Source organism: Elaeis guineensis, chromosome 1 (assembly GCF_000442705.2).
Source record: "Elaeis guineensis isolate ETL-2024a chromosome 1, EG11, whole genome shotgun sequence".
Taxonomy (NCBI): Eukaryota; Viridiplantae; Streptophyta; class Magnoliopsida; order Arecales; family Arecaceae; genus Elaeis; species Elaeis guineensis.
In genome coordinates, this window is record NC_025993.2 from 161552574 (window position 1) to 161575426 (window position 22853).

The 22853-nt window shown below is 38.8% G+C and overlaps 1 protein-coding gene across 3 annotated transcripts; it reads left to right on the forward strand.

Annotated features, from left to right (window-relative positions):
• Positions 1-4191: 4191 nt before the first annotated feature.
• LOC105039435 (cell division cycle protein 27 homolog B) lies at positions 4192-20956 on the forward strand. 3 transcript variants are annotated; one of them, XM_010915570.4, is made up of 16 exons: positions 4192-4435; positions 4911-4983; positions 5430-5539; positions 6894-6940; positions 9728-9825; positions 10425-10723; positions 12404-12550; positions 13639-13873; positions 15218-15399; positions 15481-15546; positions 16341-16460; positions 17976-18052; positions 19373-19492; positions 19631-19850; positions 20055-20336; positions 20505-20956. In XM_010915570.4, exons 1-16 carry the CDS (start codon positions 4331-4333, stop codon positions 20553-20555), a joined length of 2232 nt encoding a protein of 743 aa, XP_010913872.1. In that variant the 5' UTR covers positions 4192-4330; the 3' UTR covers positions 20556-20956. The 3 variants fall into 3 exon arrangements, with proteins under 3 accessions (XP_010913872.1, XP_010913871.1, XP_073102360.1); XM_010915569.4 differs by having other exon boundaries at positions 15182-15399; positions 20505-20728; XM_073246259.1 differs by lacking the exon at positions 4192-4435 and having other exon boundaries at positions 5480-5539; positions 15182-15399; positions 20505-20728.
• Positions 20957-22853: the final 1897 nt, after the last annotated feature.

Consider the following 22853-nt stretch of genomic DNA (forward strand, 5'->3'; position numbering starts at 1 on the left):
GCTGCTGATCTTGCTGGCCATCGTCTTCTTCCTTCTCTTCTTTTTGGCCCCCGGCACCTCCTCGGGATGAGACTCTGGAGCGGAAACCTCGGTCGGAGGGCTTCTTAAAGAAGCTCGGGGGACTGCGGGCTCGACATCGGAGGGGGCATCACCGACAATGACCGCCTGGGCAAGCACGGTCGAGCTTGTCTCTTCTACCCTCGCCTTCTTCACCGATTCAAAAGTTGCGGTGTCTTTCCTCTTGTGGGCCTTGAGACCCTTGGCTAGTATCTGAGCTGCGTCTACGTTCATGTCTGCAATGAAAAAAGATCGACATAGCTTAGAAACAGAATAAAAGAAAGAGGAAGTCGCGAATGACTTGAGAAAGAAAAAATACCGGCAGGATTGAGAGGGCTCAGGCCGACATTGAATAAAAGTTGCTCCTTCAGAAGGTCGAGGAGGAGAGGAGTTGGATAAGTCTTAAGTTTATTGGAGGCTTCAAGATCGTCCTTTCCCAGACTAGAAGCCCGACGGACGGAGCCCTCAGGGAGCCCCATGGGGGCAACCCCAGCATCAGGATCGGGCATCGGATGTAGAAGTACCTCTCCTTCCAGTTGTGGATAGAAGAGGGGGCACCTTTCAGCAACCCTTTTCTACCGAACTGGAGGGAGGAGTACCACCAGTCCTTTGCCGAAGGGTGACACTTAAAGGTATAAAAGTTTCTAAACAAGGAAAGAGTTGGCCGGACTTCAGCTAAACGACAGAGGGAAAGAAATCCTATCAGAAACCTAAAGGAGTTCGGCGCTACAGAAACTAGAGAAATGTTTAAAAAGCGAAAAAGAGCAACAACAAAAGGTGGGAGTGGAAGTCGAAGCCCGGTGCGGAAGGCTTCTTGGTATAAACAAAAGTGGCCAGGGGAAGGAGCGCTAGCCCGATCAGTTGGCCCGGAAAGCTCAAGCTCATACTTCGGAGGAATCCCGTACTGAATCCTAATCAGCGAGAGTTCGTCCGAGATCAAACAGCTGAGAATGGTGTCTCGTACAAAGATCGAACGAGGTCCGATCCTAAGTACGGGTTCATCTACAATACTAGGATTTTGGGGGGCTGGAGCTGACGAACTTTTAGAACTGCTAGAGGAGGAAGTGTTGGAGGATATTTTGAATCAAATGAAAATCCCAAAAAATTTTGGAAAAATTGAAAAAAATAGGAAACAAGGCGCTCGCGGAGAAACCGAACGGGCGGAATGCAGAGAAGAAAAAACGGAAGAACAGCAAAAAAAAGAAGGATTCCAGAACTAACCTAGGTTGGTCCGAGAGGTGCAGGAGGGCAGCGAAGGCGATGGAGGTCGACCTAAAGGGCGCCTAAGACCGAGAGAGATGCTGGAGGAGGACGAAGCTCTCGGGGAAGAAGAGGAAACCGAAGAAAAATCTTAGGCAAGGTGAAATCCCTGAAGGAGGAGGACGGATTTAAATAGACCTCAGGGTCCGGTGCAATAATGATTGCAGATCTCTTTTGGCAGGTCTACAACCGCCACGTGCCCCACTCATCGTGGCAGATGGCTGACGACTGACAGAATCATTATTGCACCGTACCTGGGGCGATGCTCCAGCAGAAATTTCGAAAAAATCTTTTCGGGTCGCCTCGATTTGAAAAGACTCCAGCACCGACGTGCCAAACACCAAAATATCTGGAAACAATCGAGTACGAAAATTAAGGGGGATAACTTCGGCTATAAAAATTTTTCTGTACTTTTTTCATTCAAAATCCGAACTCGAAAGTAGGGGGACTAGTGTTGGGTATAAAATAACCCCAGCCGAAGTTCGTAAGAGGCCAACCCTCCCAGGACTCTTCCGGCTTCTGACCTTGTGCGGCATCTTTCTGAACTCCCCCGACCGTCCGAGCTTCCACAGTACCATCCGAACTCCTCCAGCAGTCGACCTTCCATAGTATCCTCCAGATTCCTCCAACGGACGAATTCTTATAGTACCCTCCGAACTTCTCCAATAACGAGCTCCTTCAGTCGTCTATCGGACTGCTCCAAATGCTCTCTGGGCTTCACTATCAGCCGATTTTCTACAGTGATTGACTACTCTCCGAATCTCTTCCAAACTTCCTCCTGTCACGATCGACTTTACTCCGAGCTTCTTTCGGACTTCGTCAATGTCCAGGCTTCTCCAGCAGCAGGACTTCTACAGTAACCAGACTCCATCTAAGTTTCTACAGTGGTCGACCGCCTTTCGAATTTCATCCGAGCTTCTACAGTAAGCGAATTCCGTCCGAACTTCTATTGCAAGCGGACCTCAGTCGAGCCTCTACAATAAGCGGTCTCCATCCAGGCTTCCACGGCAATCGATCTCCATTCGAGCTTCTATAGTAAGCGGCCTCCTTTCGGACTTCTACAAAAATCGGACTCCGTCTGAACTTCTACAGCGGATGGATTCCAGATGAACTTTTACAACGAACGGACTCTAGCAACCAGATTTCTACAGTGACCGACTGTCTCCAGTGTCTTCCGTACCTCTCCATCCATCAACCTTCAACAGTGCCAACCGGACTTCAACAGTGCCAACCAGACCCCTCCAACGAACAAATTCCCTCCGGACCCCTCCAGCGGTCGACCTTCCACAGTGTCCTCCAGACTCCTCCTGGGGACGAACTTTCACAACATCTTTCGGACTCTTCTATCGGTCAACCTTCTATAACGCCTTCCGAATTTCGCTATCGGTCGACCTTCTGCCGGATTCCTCATGCAACCGGACCTCTCCAGCGGACAGTCTTCAGACAAGCTTCTACATCAGATAAATTTCAGATGGACTTCTCTAGCAATCGGACTCCAGCCGGATTTCTTCAACAGAAAGTTTCCGTCCGGGCTTCTACAGCAGATGACTTCCGTCTGCAGCATCAACGCCTAAGGCATCCAACAACAGTTAATCCGTCAGCAACCTCAAAAACATCCGAGCTTCTCTTAGATTGCTGAGACAGAGAGCTATTCTGCTCCACCAGACGTCCCAACCGAGCTTCAGCCATCCGGTCCGAACTCCCCGGCAAGTCGCGACAACGGACACCACTCCACTCTTTGTAGCAAACTCCACGTGGCCCCACCACTCTTCGGTAAGTCGCGACAACGGACACCACTACTCTCCGTAACAAACTCCACGTGGTCCCGAACGGCCCACTACCAGGCAGTTACGGACGTCGCTGTCAATCGGTTACGCTCTCCTGTCTATAAAAGAGACCCTCCAGATATGTTCTCCTCTAAGCTATGTTAAAATCTCATTCGAGTACTTCATTTCTGTTGAAGCAGAGTACTGACTTGAGCGTCGGAGGGTCTTGTCGGAGCACTCCCAACTCCGGTTTAGACTTTCCTTACAGGTCCAGGCGGTCGTGATCTCCTCGACTCTAACTTCTCCGGCATCGGTGGAATTCTGCACCAACAACATCTATCAAAAAAATAAATATTTTTTGTAATCATTCATTTTACGGAGAATAAAAATAAAACTTAAATTTTTATGCAATTCCATTTTAGTCAATATTCTTATATGCAATTATTTTCTTGCATCCATCTAATATTATTTAAAAAATTTCCTAATCGATCGGTCATTTTTTGTCAAATGTATGATCCTCTTCCCTGATCACGGCAAGAATACGACTAATTCCTACCTGCACTCTTCTCTCCCTCACTGTTTCTCTCCGTATCGAAAAACTTATACCAACCGAATCATTCACACATGCAGCGCAAGCACATGCTCCTACAAATTTCAATCTCAATGATAGATCTGCCTCCCATAGTGAAAATATAGCACTGCATGCAAAGCACAATTAGAGGTCATTTCCCCTTTGTTTTCTTTTATAGGCGTTGGTGTTGGGGGGTGAAGTACAAGGGAGAAGTTATTTCGTTCGCAAGTTCGCAACCTCTATTGCGCGGTCTAGAAGGTGCCGGTAGAGGTTTCAGGAAATTTTTGAAACGGTGCACACGCACAAAAAACCAACGAGACCTTTCCTCCTGCCTGGCTCCCCTACCCCATCCCTTCGCCGGTCCACAAGCGCTGGATCTTCCGCTTATACACCCATCCCCCGATCAAACCCAGATCCAACGGTCATCATATCCTCGGGCCGAAACAAATCCCGCGATCACACGGTCCAGAACCGCTTCTCTCGAACGGGCCATTTTTAAATCGATTCGAATTCGGAAAAGAACCCCCAAATCCAAAACCCCCCACCTCCTTCCCCCGGTACGAACGAGCTCTCGGCTTCTGCCTCCTCGCTCCTCCCTTCTTTTCTTCCTCTCTTCCCCAAAGAAAAGAAGCAGCACGGAGAGATCTTATAGCGAAGGGTGAGAGCGAGGGGATCCATGGAAACCCTAATGGTGGATCGAGTTCAGAGCAGTCTCCGCCTCTTCATGTATCGGAACGCCCTTTTCCTCTGCGAGCGCCTCTGCGCCGAGTTCCCCTCCGAGGTTTGGCCGGCCTCCCGATCTCTTTTTGCTTGCTCGCTACCTTTTCTTTTTTGTTAGATCTTTTCTTTTCTTTACTCTTGGGATGATCGGTCGCTGTTTGAGACCTTTCGGTACCTGAGATTTCTTGCTCTGGAGCTCCCGCTGCTGTTAGATCGTTTCTTGGAGTTTTATGAAATTTCTTGGAGAAAATTATGGTTTTTGAAGAAAATTGTGAATTTTGGGTGTGCAAAAGAAGAAAAGCAAGATTTTTGATTTCGAAGCTGCAGCGTTTTTGGCGTTTCATAGGTTCTAGTTTTCTGGGGTTATTGTTGTTTTGGTTTTCTTTGGAAATTGCTGTAATTTTGTAATTTGAAGTGATGTTAATTTGAGTTCTCACTGCAAGTTAGGGTTTTTTCTAGGTTACATCATTAGGAGTTCTAGATCTTTTTGTTGGAGGGTCTTTACTGATTTTGCCGGTGGAAACTTTTCAATGTAGCTCAATTTGCAACTGCTGGCGACTTGTTATTTGAGAAACAACCAGGCTTATTGCGCATACCATATTCTGAAAGGTAAGGTACACATGGAATGTCGTCTTGGACACTTTAGTTATCAAGGTATTTGACAATGCACCAGTAGAGTAAATGCTTAAACATTGGTGGTTCGGTCATGCGAGTGGTGGTCTATGGTCAGTAAATATGGTCTATGTATCCATGTAGTTTGATTAGTTCCAATCTGTACATGCTTCTGACCATTATGCTGTAATATGGGAGAGAATGGTGCTTTGATCAAATGTAATAGGTGTTGGGTCGGTGGCATGGGTGGCAAATTCTTCATGCAACTTGTGATAGTAATTTCAGTACATATCTTTGTTCCTGTGTGCATATCAGATGGTGTGAATGGTTTGGTCTTTTACAATAATGTACACCTCTATCTTGTTTCTTGAGGTCCTGCTTGCAGTTGGAAGTGATGCTTGTTCAACAATCTCATTCTCCTTTTTGTTATTAATGATATGAAGGGTCAAAAATGCCTCAGTCCCGCTACTTGTTTGCAATATCATGCTTTCAGATGAATCTTCTTCGTGAAGCTGAAACTGCACTATGTCCAGCCAACGAGCCTAATGCAGAGGTATGGAATTCTCCTTATCATAGATGATTGAACTTAGTTTGGTCATAATAGTTTACTATCCATTCATCCATTAAACCAGAAAGTTGTGAAATAAGAAATAATACAGGTAGAAACACATCTGAATCTGCAATAGTCTAGTATTTCACATGAACTTTACTATATGATATAGCCCATGCAGTAATGAATATATTGAGCATCTGGGCCATTCGAGCATTCATGCATGGGAGAAGCACATCAGAAAACAAAGCCAGTTCTAATCTATTAAATTGTGGCTTTATTCCGTGCAATGAACTGAAAATAGAATGGCAATAGTAGTTTACGAATTTAATATTTGATGGGATAAACCTTTTAGCTTGGTTACCTGTATAGAGTATGCAAGAAAATTAATTCAAGTGCAGGAGCATTGAAGTGCTATTCTAAAAAATTTAGAGTAAGGAGAGTGCAGGAAAATGTATTTTGACAGATTTCATAGCAGGTGCTTTGCCCTAGGTGGAAAATTCTAGTTATGTAGCCTTGTAGGCATGTGGGAACTAGATTGAGCCCCAGAGGCTTTTGTAGCGCACGTGGTATATTGGAGATTATAACAATGTTATTTCTTCAGATACTTAAGTAGCACCTGAGTCTAGCAATGCTAGGGTCTATTGGAACTCCTGGAAGAGCACAATTAAACTTCCATCATGTATATATTATTGGAAGATAAATTAACCAAGTCCACTTCTTGGACTGGTGGAGGATGACATCCTTAGAAGCATAAGGTACAGTTCTGATTATATTAAGGATGCTATTAGGAGTGCCACATTTTCGTTATCCATTTAATTAGAATGATCATATATTGTGTAGACTATCTTGTTAAGTAGTTGGGAGGCCCGAACTTTTACTAGCAATTTGTACCATAGTGCCTTACCTAGAGTAGACTCTTGTGTTGATTATCTCATTATTTATAAAAAAAATTCAGTACTATATCTGAAAGAAAACCAAAGAGATGATCATTGAATAATTTTCTCACCTTTTCAAGGATCATGCAGTTATAGTGCTGTTAAATTTCTGTTTGGCTGAATCAAAATTTAAAATCAGTAATGATCACTATCTTTCCATTTTAAGAGTAGCAATCTAGCAGTTAGTCAAGACTTCCTCTTGAAATATTTTGTGCTTTACAATTACAATGTACATTGTACACGTTTGACTTTATCTACTTAACTGAAGACTGGAGGGGCTTGAGCGTGCATTGGCTCTTTGCTGTTTGTTTGGTTCACTTTCACTTCATTTGGTCACATCTTTGGTTTTTGTAATGTCTAGCTTCATATCAGCATGGGCAAAAAAATGACTCTTGTTGCTGTTTTCTTCCTCTGCACAGGTTCCCAATGGAGCAGCAGGCCACTATCTTCTTGGTCTCATTTATAGGTTTCCAATTTTCTTCTATCTAGTATTATCAATTGCATATGATTATCCTGAACTTGAGACTATATGACACCTTTCTATTATGTAAATCATGTGCTCCATATCCACAAATGAGATCAAATATTGATGCACTTTAAATAATAATGGTAGTCGACATAACTACTGATAGTTCTCTCATGGAAAGATCTTCAGTGCATAGTGTAATCATTCTCCTATGTACTATGCTCTGTTTGTGCATCAATTTACTGCTGTTCTTTGTAGTTTGCAGGTTGTACTCTGGTACTCTTTTTTTCTTTACCAAGTTATTTGGATACTATTGAGGTTGTTATGTATGACATTGATAGGGAAAAAGATCAATAGATAAGATAATCATATCATGATTGACTCAGTGCAGATTCTCATGATTGACAACATGCTTGATCTCATTTATGTTCATATTATCTGAGTTGGCAATTGAGGGATATGTTGTATATAGATAGGATATGCAACTTGTTGGAAACTAGAGGATGAAGTAACATCGTTGTAATACTTTTCTAGTACTCTATTTTGATTCAGAGATTTTCTTATGAAATATTGTAGCATATGCTGGTGATGCTTTGTCATGTTCTTGCTCGAGGATGCTCAAACTGATCGACCGATAATGTGTTCAAAGTCTTGAATTGGTTTTTTTGCTGAACTATACTGAATGTGAATACGAGATTAAATTTCAATAGCTAAATTTGTATATTTCCGTTATAGTATGCTCTAATTCATGCTTATATATCTATTCTATTTAAATCAACTTTCATGTAGACCAGTAATCTTGTAAGAAGTTACCTCTAGCAGATCAAAGTACAAGTCCAGCAATCTATCAACGTTTGTGTAGGCCCTTGTGTTACATGGACACTCGCATCATGCTCCTAGAATCTATGGTGGATACATCTGAGTCAGATATGCATCGGACACTTAACTTATAAATATTTATTAATTTTAATTTTTAGAAATTGGTAGAGAGTTGACTCCATCAATGAGTTTGGTTAAGGCTTGCAATACTGACTAGAATTGTTCGGCTCGAGGCGTATGAACCAAACTGGTGTGGAACCAGGTAGGTATGCAGGTTCGGTATTAGGTAAACCCAAAATCGGATAGAATGAGTCCAGATTGGGTGGAACTAATTGGTGCCACTTGGTTTGGACTGGTTCTATCTGGTCAACCCGGTCTGAACCAGAGTTTTAATATGAGCTCCCCCTCCCCCTCATGAGTCCTAATCTCTCTCTCATTTTCTTATCTTTGAAATCCTAACTCCCTCCTTTGCTCCGATGTTGCTGTTGCTGACCTTGAGCAGCTCCTTTGTTGGTCGCCCTTGCCCATCTCCCTTATCAAATGCTCTTTTCAGTTGCCTTTGCCAGTTGCCCTAGTCATCGACCTTCGTTTTGAGAATCGACTCTTGAGCAGCATATGTTATATTGGTATGATGTAGTACGATACCAACCTGGTTCATGATTGGCACATCACCCAGTACCAATTTTGAGAATCTTGGTTTCGTGCACTATAATAGCTTAAAGTGAGGTTTTGTTCTTTTTTGGAGATGTTTAAGAATGTACATGGTAAAATAATATTACAAATTATCATTTTTCCAGAATCCTCAAGTTAACTTCCAAGTTTGGATTAGAAACATGCATATAGGAAGACCTTAACAAATAATATCTTTTAATATATACTTTTATATGATATTTAAATGCATGTATTTGAGTTATTTTTTTTTCTACATATCCTTATCTATTTTTTCTCCTCTTGCCAAGTCAGTCACTTAGACACGTGTACGAACATTGGCAATTGGCGGGCTCACATAATGGTTGTGTTTGAGATGCAATGTAACTTTGAATAGGCAATTGACCTATATCATTTCAATGCTATAAGTTCCTTGACATGCTTCAGTCAGTATATAGAGTAAAATGAATGGGGAAGCTTAAAACATTATGACATTTCATCTTTAGAAGGTTGAACATCATCCCTAAATGGGATGTTTGATCGATTCTTTGGTCCTCTACAACTGCATGGTATGGATTTATAGACTATATCATCAAAGTCATATTCTTGACTTTCTTTGCTGCCTTTTGTACTGAGGCATTATCTATGGAGATCCCACTCTTAAAGCTTTATGAGTCTAGAGCTTTTGATTTATCCCACACAGGGCATAAAATGATATTGTTTTGATCTTTTTTTTTTTAATGCCTACCCAGAGCCCAGAGACTGTGATTTGGTTTAAGACGACCTTTTTATAGGTATTAAATTTTTTATGTTGTGTGTAATTGTCATTATGTGATGCAATACGAAAATGTTTTTAAATATACTAAAATCTGCATGGGTGTGAAGTGCATATAACTGTTTCTTGAATAGCTTCTTTCAGATCATGATGGATGATTTTAAAATAATGAAGACTTGGAGACTAATATGAAATGCTCAATTCCTGCTTTGACACAAAAAAGACTTAAATGATTTTATTGGACTTGTTTGAAAAAGTTTAGAGGTCATGGTAAGATAATAATTATTTTCTTTGGTAATATTTGGATATATTAGTTGTTTATGATTTTGAATTGTAATTTTGGCCTTGTCCTGATGCCATATTGGTGTGATATGATCCATCACTTCTTTCCCTTGTTAATGTAATAATTGCACTGCAATACTGACATTTTGTTCTTACACAGATAACTACATGTTGCTTGCTCATTAATTTTTGCTGTCATATGCATTTGTAGTCATTGTTTAAGCTTCGAGTTGCCAACTCTTTTTTTTTTTTAACCCCTTTAGGTACACTGGTAGGAGGACATGTGCAGTTGACCACTTCATGCAAGCTTTGGCCATAGATCCTCTTTTATGGGCTGCATATGAGGAACTGTGTATACTAGGTCAGTATGTTGGATGCTTATGTGGACTTAGTAATGAAAACTTTATGTTGGTAACTTTGGGCTTTTAGAATGTGTACTAATATTTGTGCATATCTGTGTCATATTACCTTTTTCTCTTTTTTTTTTTTTTTTTTTTTTTTTTTTGCCAGTTTGTAATCTATTGCAATCTTGTTATTATCTGAGAAATATCTAGAGTGGGAACTTTGGAGATAAGGCTCCATGGAGATCAAGGAGCAGCAGTTACATGTTTGATGATGGCTATTGATATGATGTGGCGGTGATTAACCTTGAGTTGGGCCACATCTTGTCTGATGCAACTGCATCCATTAACTTTTAGTGATATTTATCATTTGTAATAATGTAATATCTTGTCTGTTTGGCCATTATGCACATTCATATTGGGCAAGTTTAGTTGTGGAGAATTATTGATCTGTATGAGTTTGTTGCCTTTGGTTCCTGTTATATTAAGCTAATATATTGCTCTTCCGCTCCAAACTTCTATTGAACTTTCTTGAATTAACTCCAAAAACTAATTCTCCATCGTAAGTGAAATTTATATCATGTTTTTGCATGGAAACATGTGTGATCATTTTGTCCAGGTGCTGCAGAAGAGGCAAGTGAATGTTTTAATGATGCAGCTGCTTTTCGTGTCCAGCAGCAGCAGTTATCCGAATCAAGTTCTCAGAACTTGACCATTGGCACTGAGTGTCAAAGTCTACCTTCTAGTATGGCATTGGGCTCAGGGGATACAAGTCCAAGGCACTCAAAACAACTGCATGCTAACAACACAAGAGAGACCCTGAGTCATCCTCACGGCACAGTCATGGTAGCAGGGCATCCTCCAATTGGCGGGCCATCTAATATATCCCAGTATTACACTCCTCCAGCAGTTACGCAGGTAATTGTAATCTCCTTAAAACATTGCTACATGCATGATTTTTTTTCTCTTGGATTGGTAAAATCATATTACAGTTCATGAAAGTAAATCACTGCTTTATTATTTTTTTCACCATCTTTGTGAGATAGATATTACTTACATTGATTGGCATTTTTTTGCTACTCTTCCATGCTGAAACTTAATTAGTTTGTTGTTAATACTATCATGCTTTAGAATATTGGACTCCTGAACTCTAAAAAGTGAAACCCATGCCACCAGGCTTTGAAGCAATGTTCCACTGATTTTGATGGTTTCCATAATTTTACCTGCCATACTGAAGCTTGTTCAAAGGGAGAGAATCTCCTTTCTTTTCCTCTTTCCTTCTGGATTTAAAGGAACTGCAAATATGAACCCTTGTAGATGCTTATTATTACAAAGAAAATGCCCATCTAACCTTTTCACTGGATGGGCTTTATAAGACTGTCATGAGGTTGCATTCCGCAGCATGAACATGGTGTCAATTATTGGTACCAATGATGCATTTACCTGTTGTTGTGTATCCAACTTTGGATGGCCAATGACAGAGTTGATTGGGGATTTGCATTTTACCTTAGAAAGGATTGTGAAGTTTCATATGTTAACATTGCAAAACATGTACAAGTCCTAAATCTGCTGCTACGCTACATTTTCTTTAATGAAAATGCGTTAAAGTGATCTTTCATGCAAGGATGTCAGTATGTTGATAATGTCACTGCTTGCAGAAGAAAATAATTCTTTTAGCTGTCACAGTTTTTTTATCCAAAAAAGTTGTTTGAGTCTGATAAACCGTGGTACCAAATAGCGTCCATGAATCCTGTCATATAATGGGAAAACAGCTAAAATAACATGTGCAGTTTCAAAAATGATGTATATAATAAATGTAATGGGGGGCCTCATAAACTGTTATAATGACCATTGTTTTAAACCTTAGCTGAACACAACTATTTTATAGTTGTCTCTAAATAGCAAACATTTATTTGGTTTTAATTTAACAAGATGCTCTTATAATAGGTGTTAGTTGTTACTAAATAATGAAGGCTGTTGGAGATTCATTCGTGCTTTTTCTTGTCATGATGTCAGAAAAGAGAATGTCCTGCTCTTTCTGTTTAGTTCATGACTTAATTTTATATTATCCCTGTCATTTGACTGTCCTTGAAGTTAGGGCTGCAAATGATCGGAGCATGAGCTGCTTAGGCTTGGTCTGCTGATAGCTTGTTTGAACTCGCCTCAGCTAGGAAACAAGCTGAGTTCAAACATATTTCAGAGCACAGCTTATAAGCAAGCTGAGCCTGAACACATTTTTCCATGTGAAAACAGTGGAAAAAAGCTTTTAGCTTGGCTCGACTTAAACTCAGCTCAAAGCTTAGCTGAGTGAAGCTTGAGCAGATTATGTGAAGCTCGGCTCGAGTTCAAGATGAGCTTGAAGGGCTATTTAATACACTGACATGAGCCTGAGCAGCCTGATAGTTGTGTCGGCTCAGCTCATTTGAATCCCTACTTGAAGTAGAGAACATCATCAGTCCTGATATGTTTATTTCATAGGAAGTGTTTTTTAGCTTTTTGATATAAAGCATAAAAAGTGATTTTCCTTTATAATAGTAGATCTAATTTTAGTAACACTTTGCTGCAAGCTAACCATTGATATTGTCATTATTTTTACAGCTATCAGGGGTAGCTCCCCCACCTCTTTGTAGAAATGCACAGCTATACTTAAATGCAATTGGCGGTGATGGCTATACTAAGTCCAATGTAAATGCAGTAATTCAAGCCCCCAGGAGAAAATTTGTGGATGAAGGGAAACTACGGAAGGTTATTTTTTTCTTATTCATGTTAATGCTTTTTTGTAACTTTCATCTCTTTTACTTGAATTGCAAATGTTAATGAAGAGGAACTACGGAACTACATGAAATAAGCTGTTTACATATTTAATATTCTGTCTGTAGAACAATCAATCTTCTGCTTATTTTATTGGATTTTGTTTGTTGCTTATGCATGGAACATGACTTCGTATTTTGGAACAGTGAAGATCATGTTAGTTGCTAGTTAACATGCTTACTTTTGTAGGATGGGATGATATTCCTTTTGAAGTTATGTATTAACAAAGGGGTATTCAGTGGCACTGGCTTCTTTACAGCAAATAAAGAGTCAATACTGGTACTGTGATAGGAAATTATTTTTGTTAATGTGGTCACATAAGATTGGTTTGTTTTGCCTCGGGAGACAATACTTTTGGTTGCTTGATTTTTCTGGTTGGATGGTGTAGTCATTTTCATTACCACGTGCTTCCTGTATTTTTCATTTTATCCTAGCATGACGCAAGAATGTTTATCATAGTAGATTGTGTTTTTGACCTATACATCTTTCAGACTTTTGGAAATTTTTTTTGGCTATGGTGTATCTGTAGCACAGCTCATGTCATATTGTTTTGATCTGTGTCATCTTTGTAATCCTTCTGAATCTGCATTCTCATATCCTGCAAATTATATTTTCATTGTTCTGTGGCCGTAGAAAATTGATTGTGCTTATCTTTACTGTCATTAATTTGATAGACTGGTTGCGGTCCTGTCTTATTATTTCTTGGTTATACTAGGGTTCGTACCCTTGGTTCATGTTCTCCATGTGCTGCTTATGCTCAGGTCCATGATCGTACCTTTTCCTACACCTGAAGATAGTCCTGTCTGTTCTCTTTATCTTATAGGAATTTTCTTTCTGCAATGTGGATTGTCACACCATGTTATATTTCCTCCTTTTCCTGATAATTATTCTTTTACTTGTGAAACTGTGGAAATTTCCAGATATTGAAGTGGCTTATCTTCCTTGTGATGCTTGCAAAATCTTTCTCAGACATACTTCATCAACATTTTTTTTTTTAAATTCACGTGTGCGCCTCTTCACAGGTATCAGGGAGATTATTTTCTGATTCAGGAACCCGACGAAGTACAAGACTCTCTGGTGAAGCAGCTGCTAATACAAACTCAAATGCCTCACAACTTGGAGGGAATGGAGCAAATCATTTTTCTGCTAAGTCTCTTGGAGGACTCTCTTCATCATCATCAAAAACAAATTCAGCAGTCTTACGTTCTGTGACGCTTAGAAGGGGACAATCATGGGCTAATGAAAATTTTGATGAAGGTGCCAAGCACAATTCTGAGAAGTTGATTATAGTCCTAGGAAGCTCATATAGTCTATTAAATCAAATTCTTGAATTTTATAAGTTTAATCAGAGATTTGTGGATGCTGTTTGACAGAAGTGGATATGCTAGTGAGCTAAAAGAATTTATGGTGCACTTATTGCTCTCCTTTATTATCATGTTATTATTCATAAATGTGTGTGCACGGCAATAAACTAGCACTCAACAACAAAGATGCACGTTCTCAATTATATATGGAAGATGAAACATATTGACAAATATCATACACACACACATATGCATATGTACATATGCATACGTATATATATACATGTACATATGTACATATGCATATGTACATATATACATATATATAGAGCCAGGCTAGAATCAAGTCGATCAGATTTAAACTGAGATTCGGTCAGGTCAAAACTCTATAATAGGGGCTTTGCATCAATGATCCATATATGTATATGTATATGTGTATATATATCTGCATATGTACATATGCATATATATATATAGAGTCAGGCTAGAATCAGGTCGATCGGATTTAAACTGAGATCCGGTCAGGTCAAAACTTTACAATAGGGGTCCTACATCAATGATCCAAGCCGTTGAATATGATCTACTATCTCAAAACTGCATGTATACAAAAAATCATATGATTTGGAAATCTCTAGCCTATGCATTAAGTAATCAAAAATTGGACGGCTTAAATAAAATTGAATTATATGTATTTTTTGGTCACTTGGTGCATAGGCTAGGGGTCTTCAAATCATATGATTTTTGATGTACAAATAGTTTTGAGATAGTAGATAATATCCAACGGCTTGGATCATCGATGTAAGACCCTCATTGTCCAGTTTTGATCTGACCGGATCTAAGCCCAGATCCGATCGACCTTACCCAAGTCTGCCCCTATATATATATATATATATATATATATATATATATATATATATATATATATATATATATATATATATATATATATTATAGTTATTTTTTTTAAAAAATGGACATGTATAACTTAATTTATTTTTAAAATTTTAATCAGTCCTCATATCTAGATTTCTACCTCTTAGAAATCATACTCTTGGATATAGATGGATATCTGACTCATGTCTGTCTCCATGCAACACTTGTTGCATGAGTGTAGCTAGTCACTACCTCTACTCATAAACTTTATGCTTTAGTTGTTGCCACATGCCGTGTCAATGATTTCCTAATTATCCTTTTGCTGCTCTCTGTTTGATTGCTATCAAGAACACTAATACAAACTTTATGGAAATTTGTCTACTTGTAGGAAGAAGGTCTCAGATTTTTTATGATTCCTGTGCAGATAATACGGTAACTACATCTTCTATGTCAGCCTTAGCTGATGGTAAATGCCTCGAGCAAGATAAGATGGGCTGTGGAATTTCGGCTCATGACTCAAGACTGGCAAGTGGTATCCGGGAGTTTTTGGGCCTCTTGCGGACTCTTGGAGAAGGTTACAGGCTTTCCTGTTTGTACAGATCCCAGGTATGCCAGTGATGTTTTCACAGAGATGTTTCTTTTCTTGGAAATGTCATATTATCTAGGTAACACTTCTGATTCGAGCAGGAAGCATTGGAAGTTTATCTAAGACTTTCCCAACATCAGTTTAATACTGGATGGGTGCTGTCCCAGGTACTTTTGCTTCTTAAAACCATTTTCTGGAGTTTTTTCTTTTATTTAAGTGAGCTAATTTGATGGCTGGTAACTATGAATGTTCTCCAGAACTGTTGTCATTTGTTAATGAGGCTAAATATGAGAAATTGTTCACTTTTCTTTTCTTCCCTTCCCCTAATTTATCTTTCTATTCTTTCATTGTCTCCACGACCAAAAGGAGCTTAAGAATCGGTGGATAAAGGTGAATCAACCATCTTGATGAAAGTTCATCTAGGCATGGTGATAAATTTTCTGGAAGAGTTATTTTTAAGAAAAGGACAAGCTTCTGAATGGCCAATTTAATTTGTCATACTTGACATTTTCTGAGACTGTAAAGTGGGAGCTAGTCAGGTACCTTTGTGACTCATTAGACCCTGGACGAGAAGATTAAGATGTCAGATTGTGCTAGACTTAAAATGCCCAAATTATTTGGTCTTATATATTTACAAGTTCGCTGAATGTCTTCTGTGTTATTCACAAAACACATTTGACATAGTAATTCCTCGAGCTTCTTGGAGAACTGGGAAGAACATTGTTAGATTACTATGACCATATATAATTTTCTAAGGCATCCTTACTATAAGTCTCCTTCTGTTATCATGTTCATCATGCAAGATTCCAATATGCATTTTATATGACAACCATTTGTATGTCTTTCTGAAAGAGCTTTCACATTCTTTTGATCTTCTGAAGAGCAGGATTATATGTATATATTAACACTCTATGCATCTATGTGATTTAGACATCTCTGAATTTAAGAATGTTCAATGCAGGTAGGTAAAGCACATTTTGAATTGGTAGATTATTTTGAGGCTGATCGCTTCTTCGATTTGGCGCGCCGGGTGTCACCATACACTTTAGAAGGAATGGACATCTACTCAACTGTTCTTTATGTAAGTCAACATCAGTTCTTGGATAGTTTGTGTTATTGATCATATCTACTTAGAAACACATACATGCATATATGCATGCATATTCTTTTTTATTTTTTTTTGAGGGGGTGGGGGGCAAATTTAAACCATCACATATGATGTACAATGTCCAAAATGCCTGAAGAAAAGAAATTTTGGAAATGTCTGGCCAGTGCAAAAAGCATTCTTAGTTAATAGTTTTAATGATATGATGGAATGCTTTGGTTGTGACAATTTGATGCATAAACAAGGGGGTCTTCATAATCATGATCTTTTGTTTATAGGCATGTAAGATGTTATAGACCATAGCTGATGGTTTACATATTCATTTTGTGATTGTCATGTTTGAATGTAGCGGTGGGTGTAAAATCGTCTCTTTTTACATTGTGTGAACATAAACACCTTGCACAAATATGGATGCATTTATGTGTGCTTGGTTTGTGCTTTACTAATGTATTTTCTTTGATGAAATGGTGGATATTTTAGCCTGTTAATCAGTTGGAAAGAGAAGTTCATCAGCATTATTTAAGACTTAAATAAAATTATTGTCACTCTTGCTGTCTTTAGATCTTGGATGCTTAGAAGCATTAGTGTAGTTTGTAAGTCAGTAAGGTGAATATAGGTGGAGCTGGTTTATCTTACTGGTTGCTTATAAGAACATCTTGACTTGTGATTGCTATCAAAATTGTGACATGCTTGGAAGTCTGGCTCACATTTTGCTTATGTGCATGAATGATTGGGAACCCACCTCATCTTCTTAATCTTAATTGTAATATGGCTAGCTCAGTACTGTCGTTTCACAAGATTAATGGATAGGCCTTGCTTGTGACCTTAGAGGATTTGAGGGCACATTTTCTAGGGCAAATGAGATTCAATAAGGCAATTTCGTCAAGTGATATTTCAGATTTAATGTATGGCAACATATTGAACTTGGAAAGGATAAGATTGATCAAACACATTCGAAATGCTAGTCTTATTATTGGAAAAAATCAAGTGAGTTACTTAACTTTGATTTTAGTATATTAACAAAAATGACTTACTGTAACTTCTGTAGGGACCATAATAAGTAGATTTTTTTTTTTTTTCTGTGATGTCTGTCATTGTTACTTTGATCATTTGTGACAAATTAGATATCAAGGCATAATTGGAAAATATAGTGCCTTTTCATAGCAATTTTTGTGGATGGAGATTTGGCAGACATAATTGCTTGAGCCAGTCACGAAATCTCCTGGGGGCTTTTGGGTAATTTTAAGTAGATTGATAATGATTTTAGTGGAGGCATCTAAATTAACTTGTAGGTAGGCCAATGAGTTAGTAGATTATTTTAATAAGGTAAAATCTTTATGAAGGTATTTCTTCTCCAAACCTCCCATTTGGTCTGCTCTGTTAACTCCTATCAATGATATATTTTTTACTTAAATATGATAAATAGGAGGAGCCCAGTAAATTGGGTAGGTGATCTCATAATCTAACAATTGCGCTTGTCTATTTTGGCAGCATTTGGAGGAGGAAATGAAGTTAAGTTACCTTGCTCAGGAACTTATCTCGGTTGATCGATTATCACCTCAAGCTTGGTATGCTTTCTCATTTCAAGTGAAAACTTTTTCAAAAGTATTTTGTTACAACTTTGATGCATATATGTAGTAATTGTTGGAATAGGAAGTCTTGTGTTCAATAATGTATTAGAATAGGTCAAAGAAATAGGTTGCATAATGTCATGGTGTTGAGGTTCTCTAAAATATTTTGGATTTGTGTAGATGGAAAAGTTGAACACATCCTTTTATAAGTGAGGTCAAATGGTTGCTGTTTTTAATCATTGTATAATCAATCACCAAGTATCTTGTGTCATATCCTGCATGCAAGATGTACATGAATTTTTGGATCTTGTGGTCTCATCTATGTTATCTGAATAAAGAGAGATCTAAAGGCTTTTTTCATAGTTCAATAGACAATTATGGTATTAAAAAATGCAATCAATAATCAAAATTTCATTGTTGTTCTAAAGACAAATCGTATGAATTCTTTATTAAACATGTTAGAGATATATTCTAGCATTAAGGTATGCCTTAATTGGGACATATGGATCCAGTGTGATGAAATCTGCTTATATGCTGGTGGGATCTGGTATTGATGGATGGAAGTGTTTCTGTGACGAGGCTGTTCTAGGAGAAAATTTTGGGGTTTTTGGCTGCCAGGGGGTGATGGGGTAGAGGAGCCAAAGAAGGTAGATCAAGAGTGGAAAAGGAGAAGTAATAAGGCAGGTGTTTATATATATATATATATATCAGTATAAGAACAGGTTTAGTATCGAGCCAACAGCTCCAAAATTGCAAACTCTGTTGCTTAAATATAAGGTGCCATGACATGATGTGTCAGAAGTTATTGATGTGAAACCACCTTGATTGGCTGGCAAGTCAAGGATGTCTGATCCACATCTGATCCATGATCGTAATTGGTTGGCATATGTGGGTCAGTTCTGGGTTGGGTAAGCTGGTAATATGTCACTTTTGCCACCCCTATTAACTGGTCTCACCCTCAACCACTTGCATTGTGATTGTTCCCAATTTGCCATAACTACTGTTTGCAGCCACTTCCGTTGCAGCTACTCTTACCATCACAGAATCTCTTTTTAGTGAAGAAAAAGGTGTTTCTGTAAGCTAGACTAGCTAGTTGCCTCATGTATAGATGGCTTAGTCTATGTTGCTATTGAGTGATTAAACTTCTATTCTTTGACATTATTTTTCAGCCATCTGTTTCGGAATTTGTTTCTTCTTTCATTGGATAAGTGTTTCTTTCATGTTGTGTTTTTCTTTCTTTCTTCACTATCATTTAATTCAAAGTAAAGAGTACAATTTGGTTATTTAATAGCTCTTTTTAATGGAATGACCATGTAGGTGTGCAATGGGAAACTGCTATAGCCTGCAGAAAGATCATGAAACTGCAGTGAAAAACTTCCAGCGTGCAGTGCATGTTGACTCAAGATTTGCGTATGCTCACACGCTATGTGGCCATGAGTATGCTCCTTGTTATCTTCTGGATTCTTCTTTGTTTCCCCCAATTTGATAATATTGTCCATCAATATTTGGTCATTTGTAGCAAATGCCAGTTGTTACTTCACTGCAGCTGGCTTAGACCCAAATTTCTGTTAACAGGTATGTTGCTCTGGAGGATTTTGAGAATGGAATAAAATGCTACCAAAGTGCACTTCAAGTAGATGAAAGGCATTATAACGCATGGTATGGCCTTGGGGTGGTGTACCTCCGTCAAGAGAAGTTTGAGTTTGCAGAGCATCATTTCCGAAAAGCTTTCCATATAAACCCATGTTCTTCTGTTCTTATGTGCTACCTGGGAATGGCGCTGCATTCACTGAAGGTCTAGCTCTGATGCTTATCACACTTTGAAAATTCTAATATTACAATTTTCCTTTGCATCCCATTATATCTGTTGCTTATGATTGTGCATCACATAGTGAGCCGGCTTGTGTCTAACTTGCAGTGATGCTTCCTTGTGCAATGAATGTTTAAGCTCTGTCTAGACCCATGTCTGGTGTTTTTCATGTTTGTCAATATTTTGCAGAGAGATGAGGAGGCACTAGAGATTATGGAGAAGGCTATCTCAGCTGATAAGAAGAATCCACTTCCTATGTATCAGAAGGCTAACATACTTTCTAGTCTTGAAAGATTTGATGAAGCTTTGAAAGAGTTGGAGCAGCTGAAGGAGTATGCTCCTCGTGAGAGCAGTGTCTATGCATTGATGGGTAAGATCTATAAGAGACTCAACGTGCATGAGAAGGCAATGTTCTATTTTGGCATCGCCTTGGATTTAAAGCCTCCTGCAGCTGATGTTGCTACCATTAAGGTATTCATCTCAATTGTTCTTGTTAGTTTTTTTTTGTGTGATAGTAAATGAATATGCAGAAGCCTTTCAAATTTGCTGTGGTCTTCAGTTTATTCATGCTGTGAAAAAAACGGAAATTTCTTTCGATGCTGGTATCTTATGAATGTTTGCCCCTTAACTTTTTGACAGTCGGCAATGGAGAAGCTATATTTACCAGATGAATTGGAGGATACTCTTTAGATCGTGTACCTAAGGAGCAGCAAGGGTTCGCTGGGCTAGCTCAGCCTGCTTGTGCTTTCGAGTAGTCTAGAAGAAGAAAGCAGGTCGCACTGACTAATTTGCACGGGTTTCCTGTGCGAGTGTAACATTAATCTCCAGTTTTGTCGATTTAGTTGTAAGGAAAGGATTTAGAGATTCAGATCAAGAAGCTGAAGCATCCCAAAAACTTGTACGAGGAAAATAGTTTTGTGATTGTGCCTGAAATGCTTGTATTATTGTTTCATAAAAGAAATTTCATTTTAGGCAATAAAGAATAGATTTAAAGAACAGCTGTGCTTGTTCGCAAGCAGTGCTGACACTGTTAGTGTACTTCCACAACAAGAGAATTTGTAAAGATGAGCATTCATCACTTCTTAGTACCATATTATGGTGTTTTTGCTATCATCTTATGATAGTCCTGTTGCTTGAGGTACTGCACCCTTTTAGGCAATAAAGACAGATTTCACGAGCAGAATTATCAAATAGGGTGGGCTGACACTGTTAATGTGTACTCCTGCACCAAAAAAATTGGAAAGACCATTCAACTCAGTACCACATTATCTTTTTGGTTATAATCTTGGGATACTCCTGCTGCTGGAAGTACTGAACCTTTTTGGCGGCTGATGCGAAGAAAGATATCACACGGCTGACATGTGGTACGATGATGATTATGGTAAAGTACTATGATGATTATGTCCCGAGGGCTAATAAGATGAGGAGGTAAATGGTCAGAGTAGTCTAAAGGGTGTAACCTGTGAAAAACAGGATGTTGTCATATTGATGTTATTGTAAACTAACAAGCAGGTAATGCTTTGCGTCAGAAGAACTCGTAGTGGTCAGTGTTTTTTTTTTAGAGGTTAGACCATGGTTTCTGAATGGCAACATCTGAATTATGTTGACCTTCCAGTTCAAAATTGGGTGCCCTTTAGCACGACTATGTTCAAGTATGCACAGGTTACCAATCGATGCCACTGGATTATTGGTTCAAGCAGTCACAGGGAGCAAAGCTCAATCCAGGCAAGATTCTTCAGCTTTCCAAATCCCTACTGCTGCTGCCGGTTTGAGGGCTACAGCCTCACTCCTGAATTCTGATGCTTATCTCTTGGTTTTATTCCGAGGCTTCTCCTCATCTTTGCAAGTCATATCTTTCGCATGGATATCAATGTTATGTCAGTGGCTTCTCTCACAACGTTATCCTCGATTTGGGTAGCTCTTGATTATTGCCTTGTCATTTCTTTGTCAAATTTACTAGTTTTCGTTATACAACTAATCTATGTATTTAGAATTGCCTCTGTTCTATCTGCTTAGGATTATTCATTCTACTTGTAAAATTGTCAGCTATACTGTTATTTTTTTTAAGTAGTTTTAAGAGATTATTTGCATATTTATCCGTTGTGATCTTTTAGGAAGCTTGGAATATGAAGATGATTACACTAGAAATAGTGGATTTAGTTTTCTGGCAAGATCAGAGCTTAAGTTACATCCTTTTCTTTTAGTCATTACGTGCACTACGTGCTGGTGTTTTTCTTTTCTTTTTCTTTTCCAACTGTTATATACTTCAGAATATAGTCTCTCATGGTTCTCCAAATCTGTCATCCATGACGCCAGCTTCATAAGTTCATATCAGCCTCGTTCCTTGGTATTTACGTGGTTCAGAACTTCACGTGGGCATCATGCATTGAGTTTTTAGGGATCAAGTGCAATGCAAGCTATATACAAGAGGTGTTTGGTTGGAGAGAGTGAGAGTCTGAAATCAAAATTAGAATAGATAATTTTCATTTCAACCGTTTGGTTGGGAGAAGTCTTATTTTAATTTCATAGTGGAATGGGAAAGGCTCAATTTATATAGAACTCAATTCCTACTCTTTTTTATGGATTCAAATTTTTATTTCAATTTTGATTTCGATTCCGATCACCAATCAAACGATTCGAAAAATTTGATCATTCCGATTTCGATTCCAAACCATTTCGATTTTCATTCCGATCACAAATCAAACACTCAATCTATACCTCCAATTTTCCTCCCACCTGCACTTCTGCTCGTCTCTCTTGCCAAGCTCTTCCAACGATTATCATCACAACTACTGCCACCACTGGGTAGCATAAAAGAATGAGATGGGCAGTGCTCATGGTTCCGAGGGAATACGATGGGCTAACTAAAGAAAGAGATACTAGATTGGATCAGGAAAGGAGTACGAGAGGGACAATGGGGATCTCCTCTCGAGGGATATCTTGGCGGGTTTTAGTGTTCGTTGCAGCGATGGCCGGTGCTACTGTGGC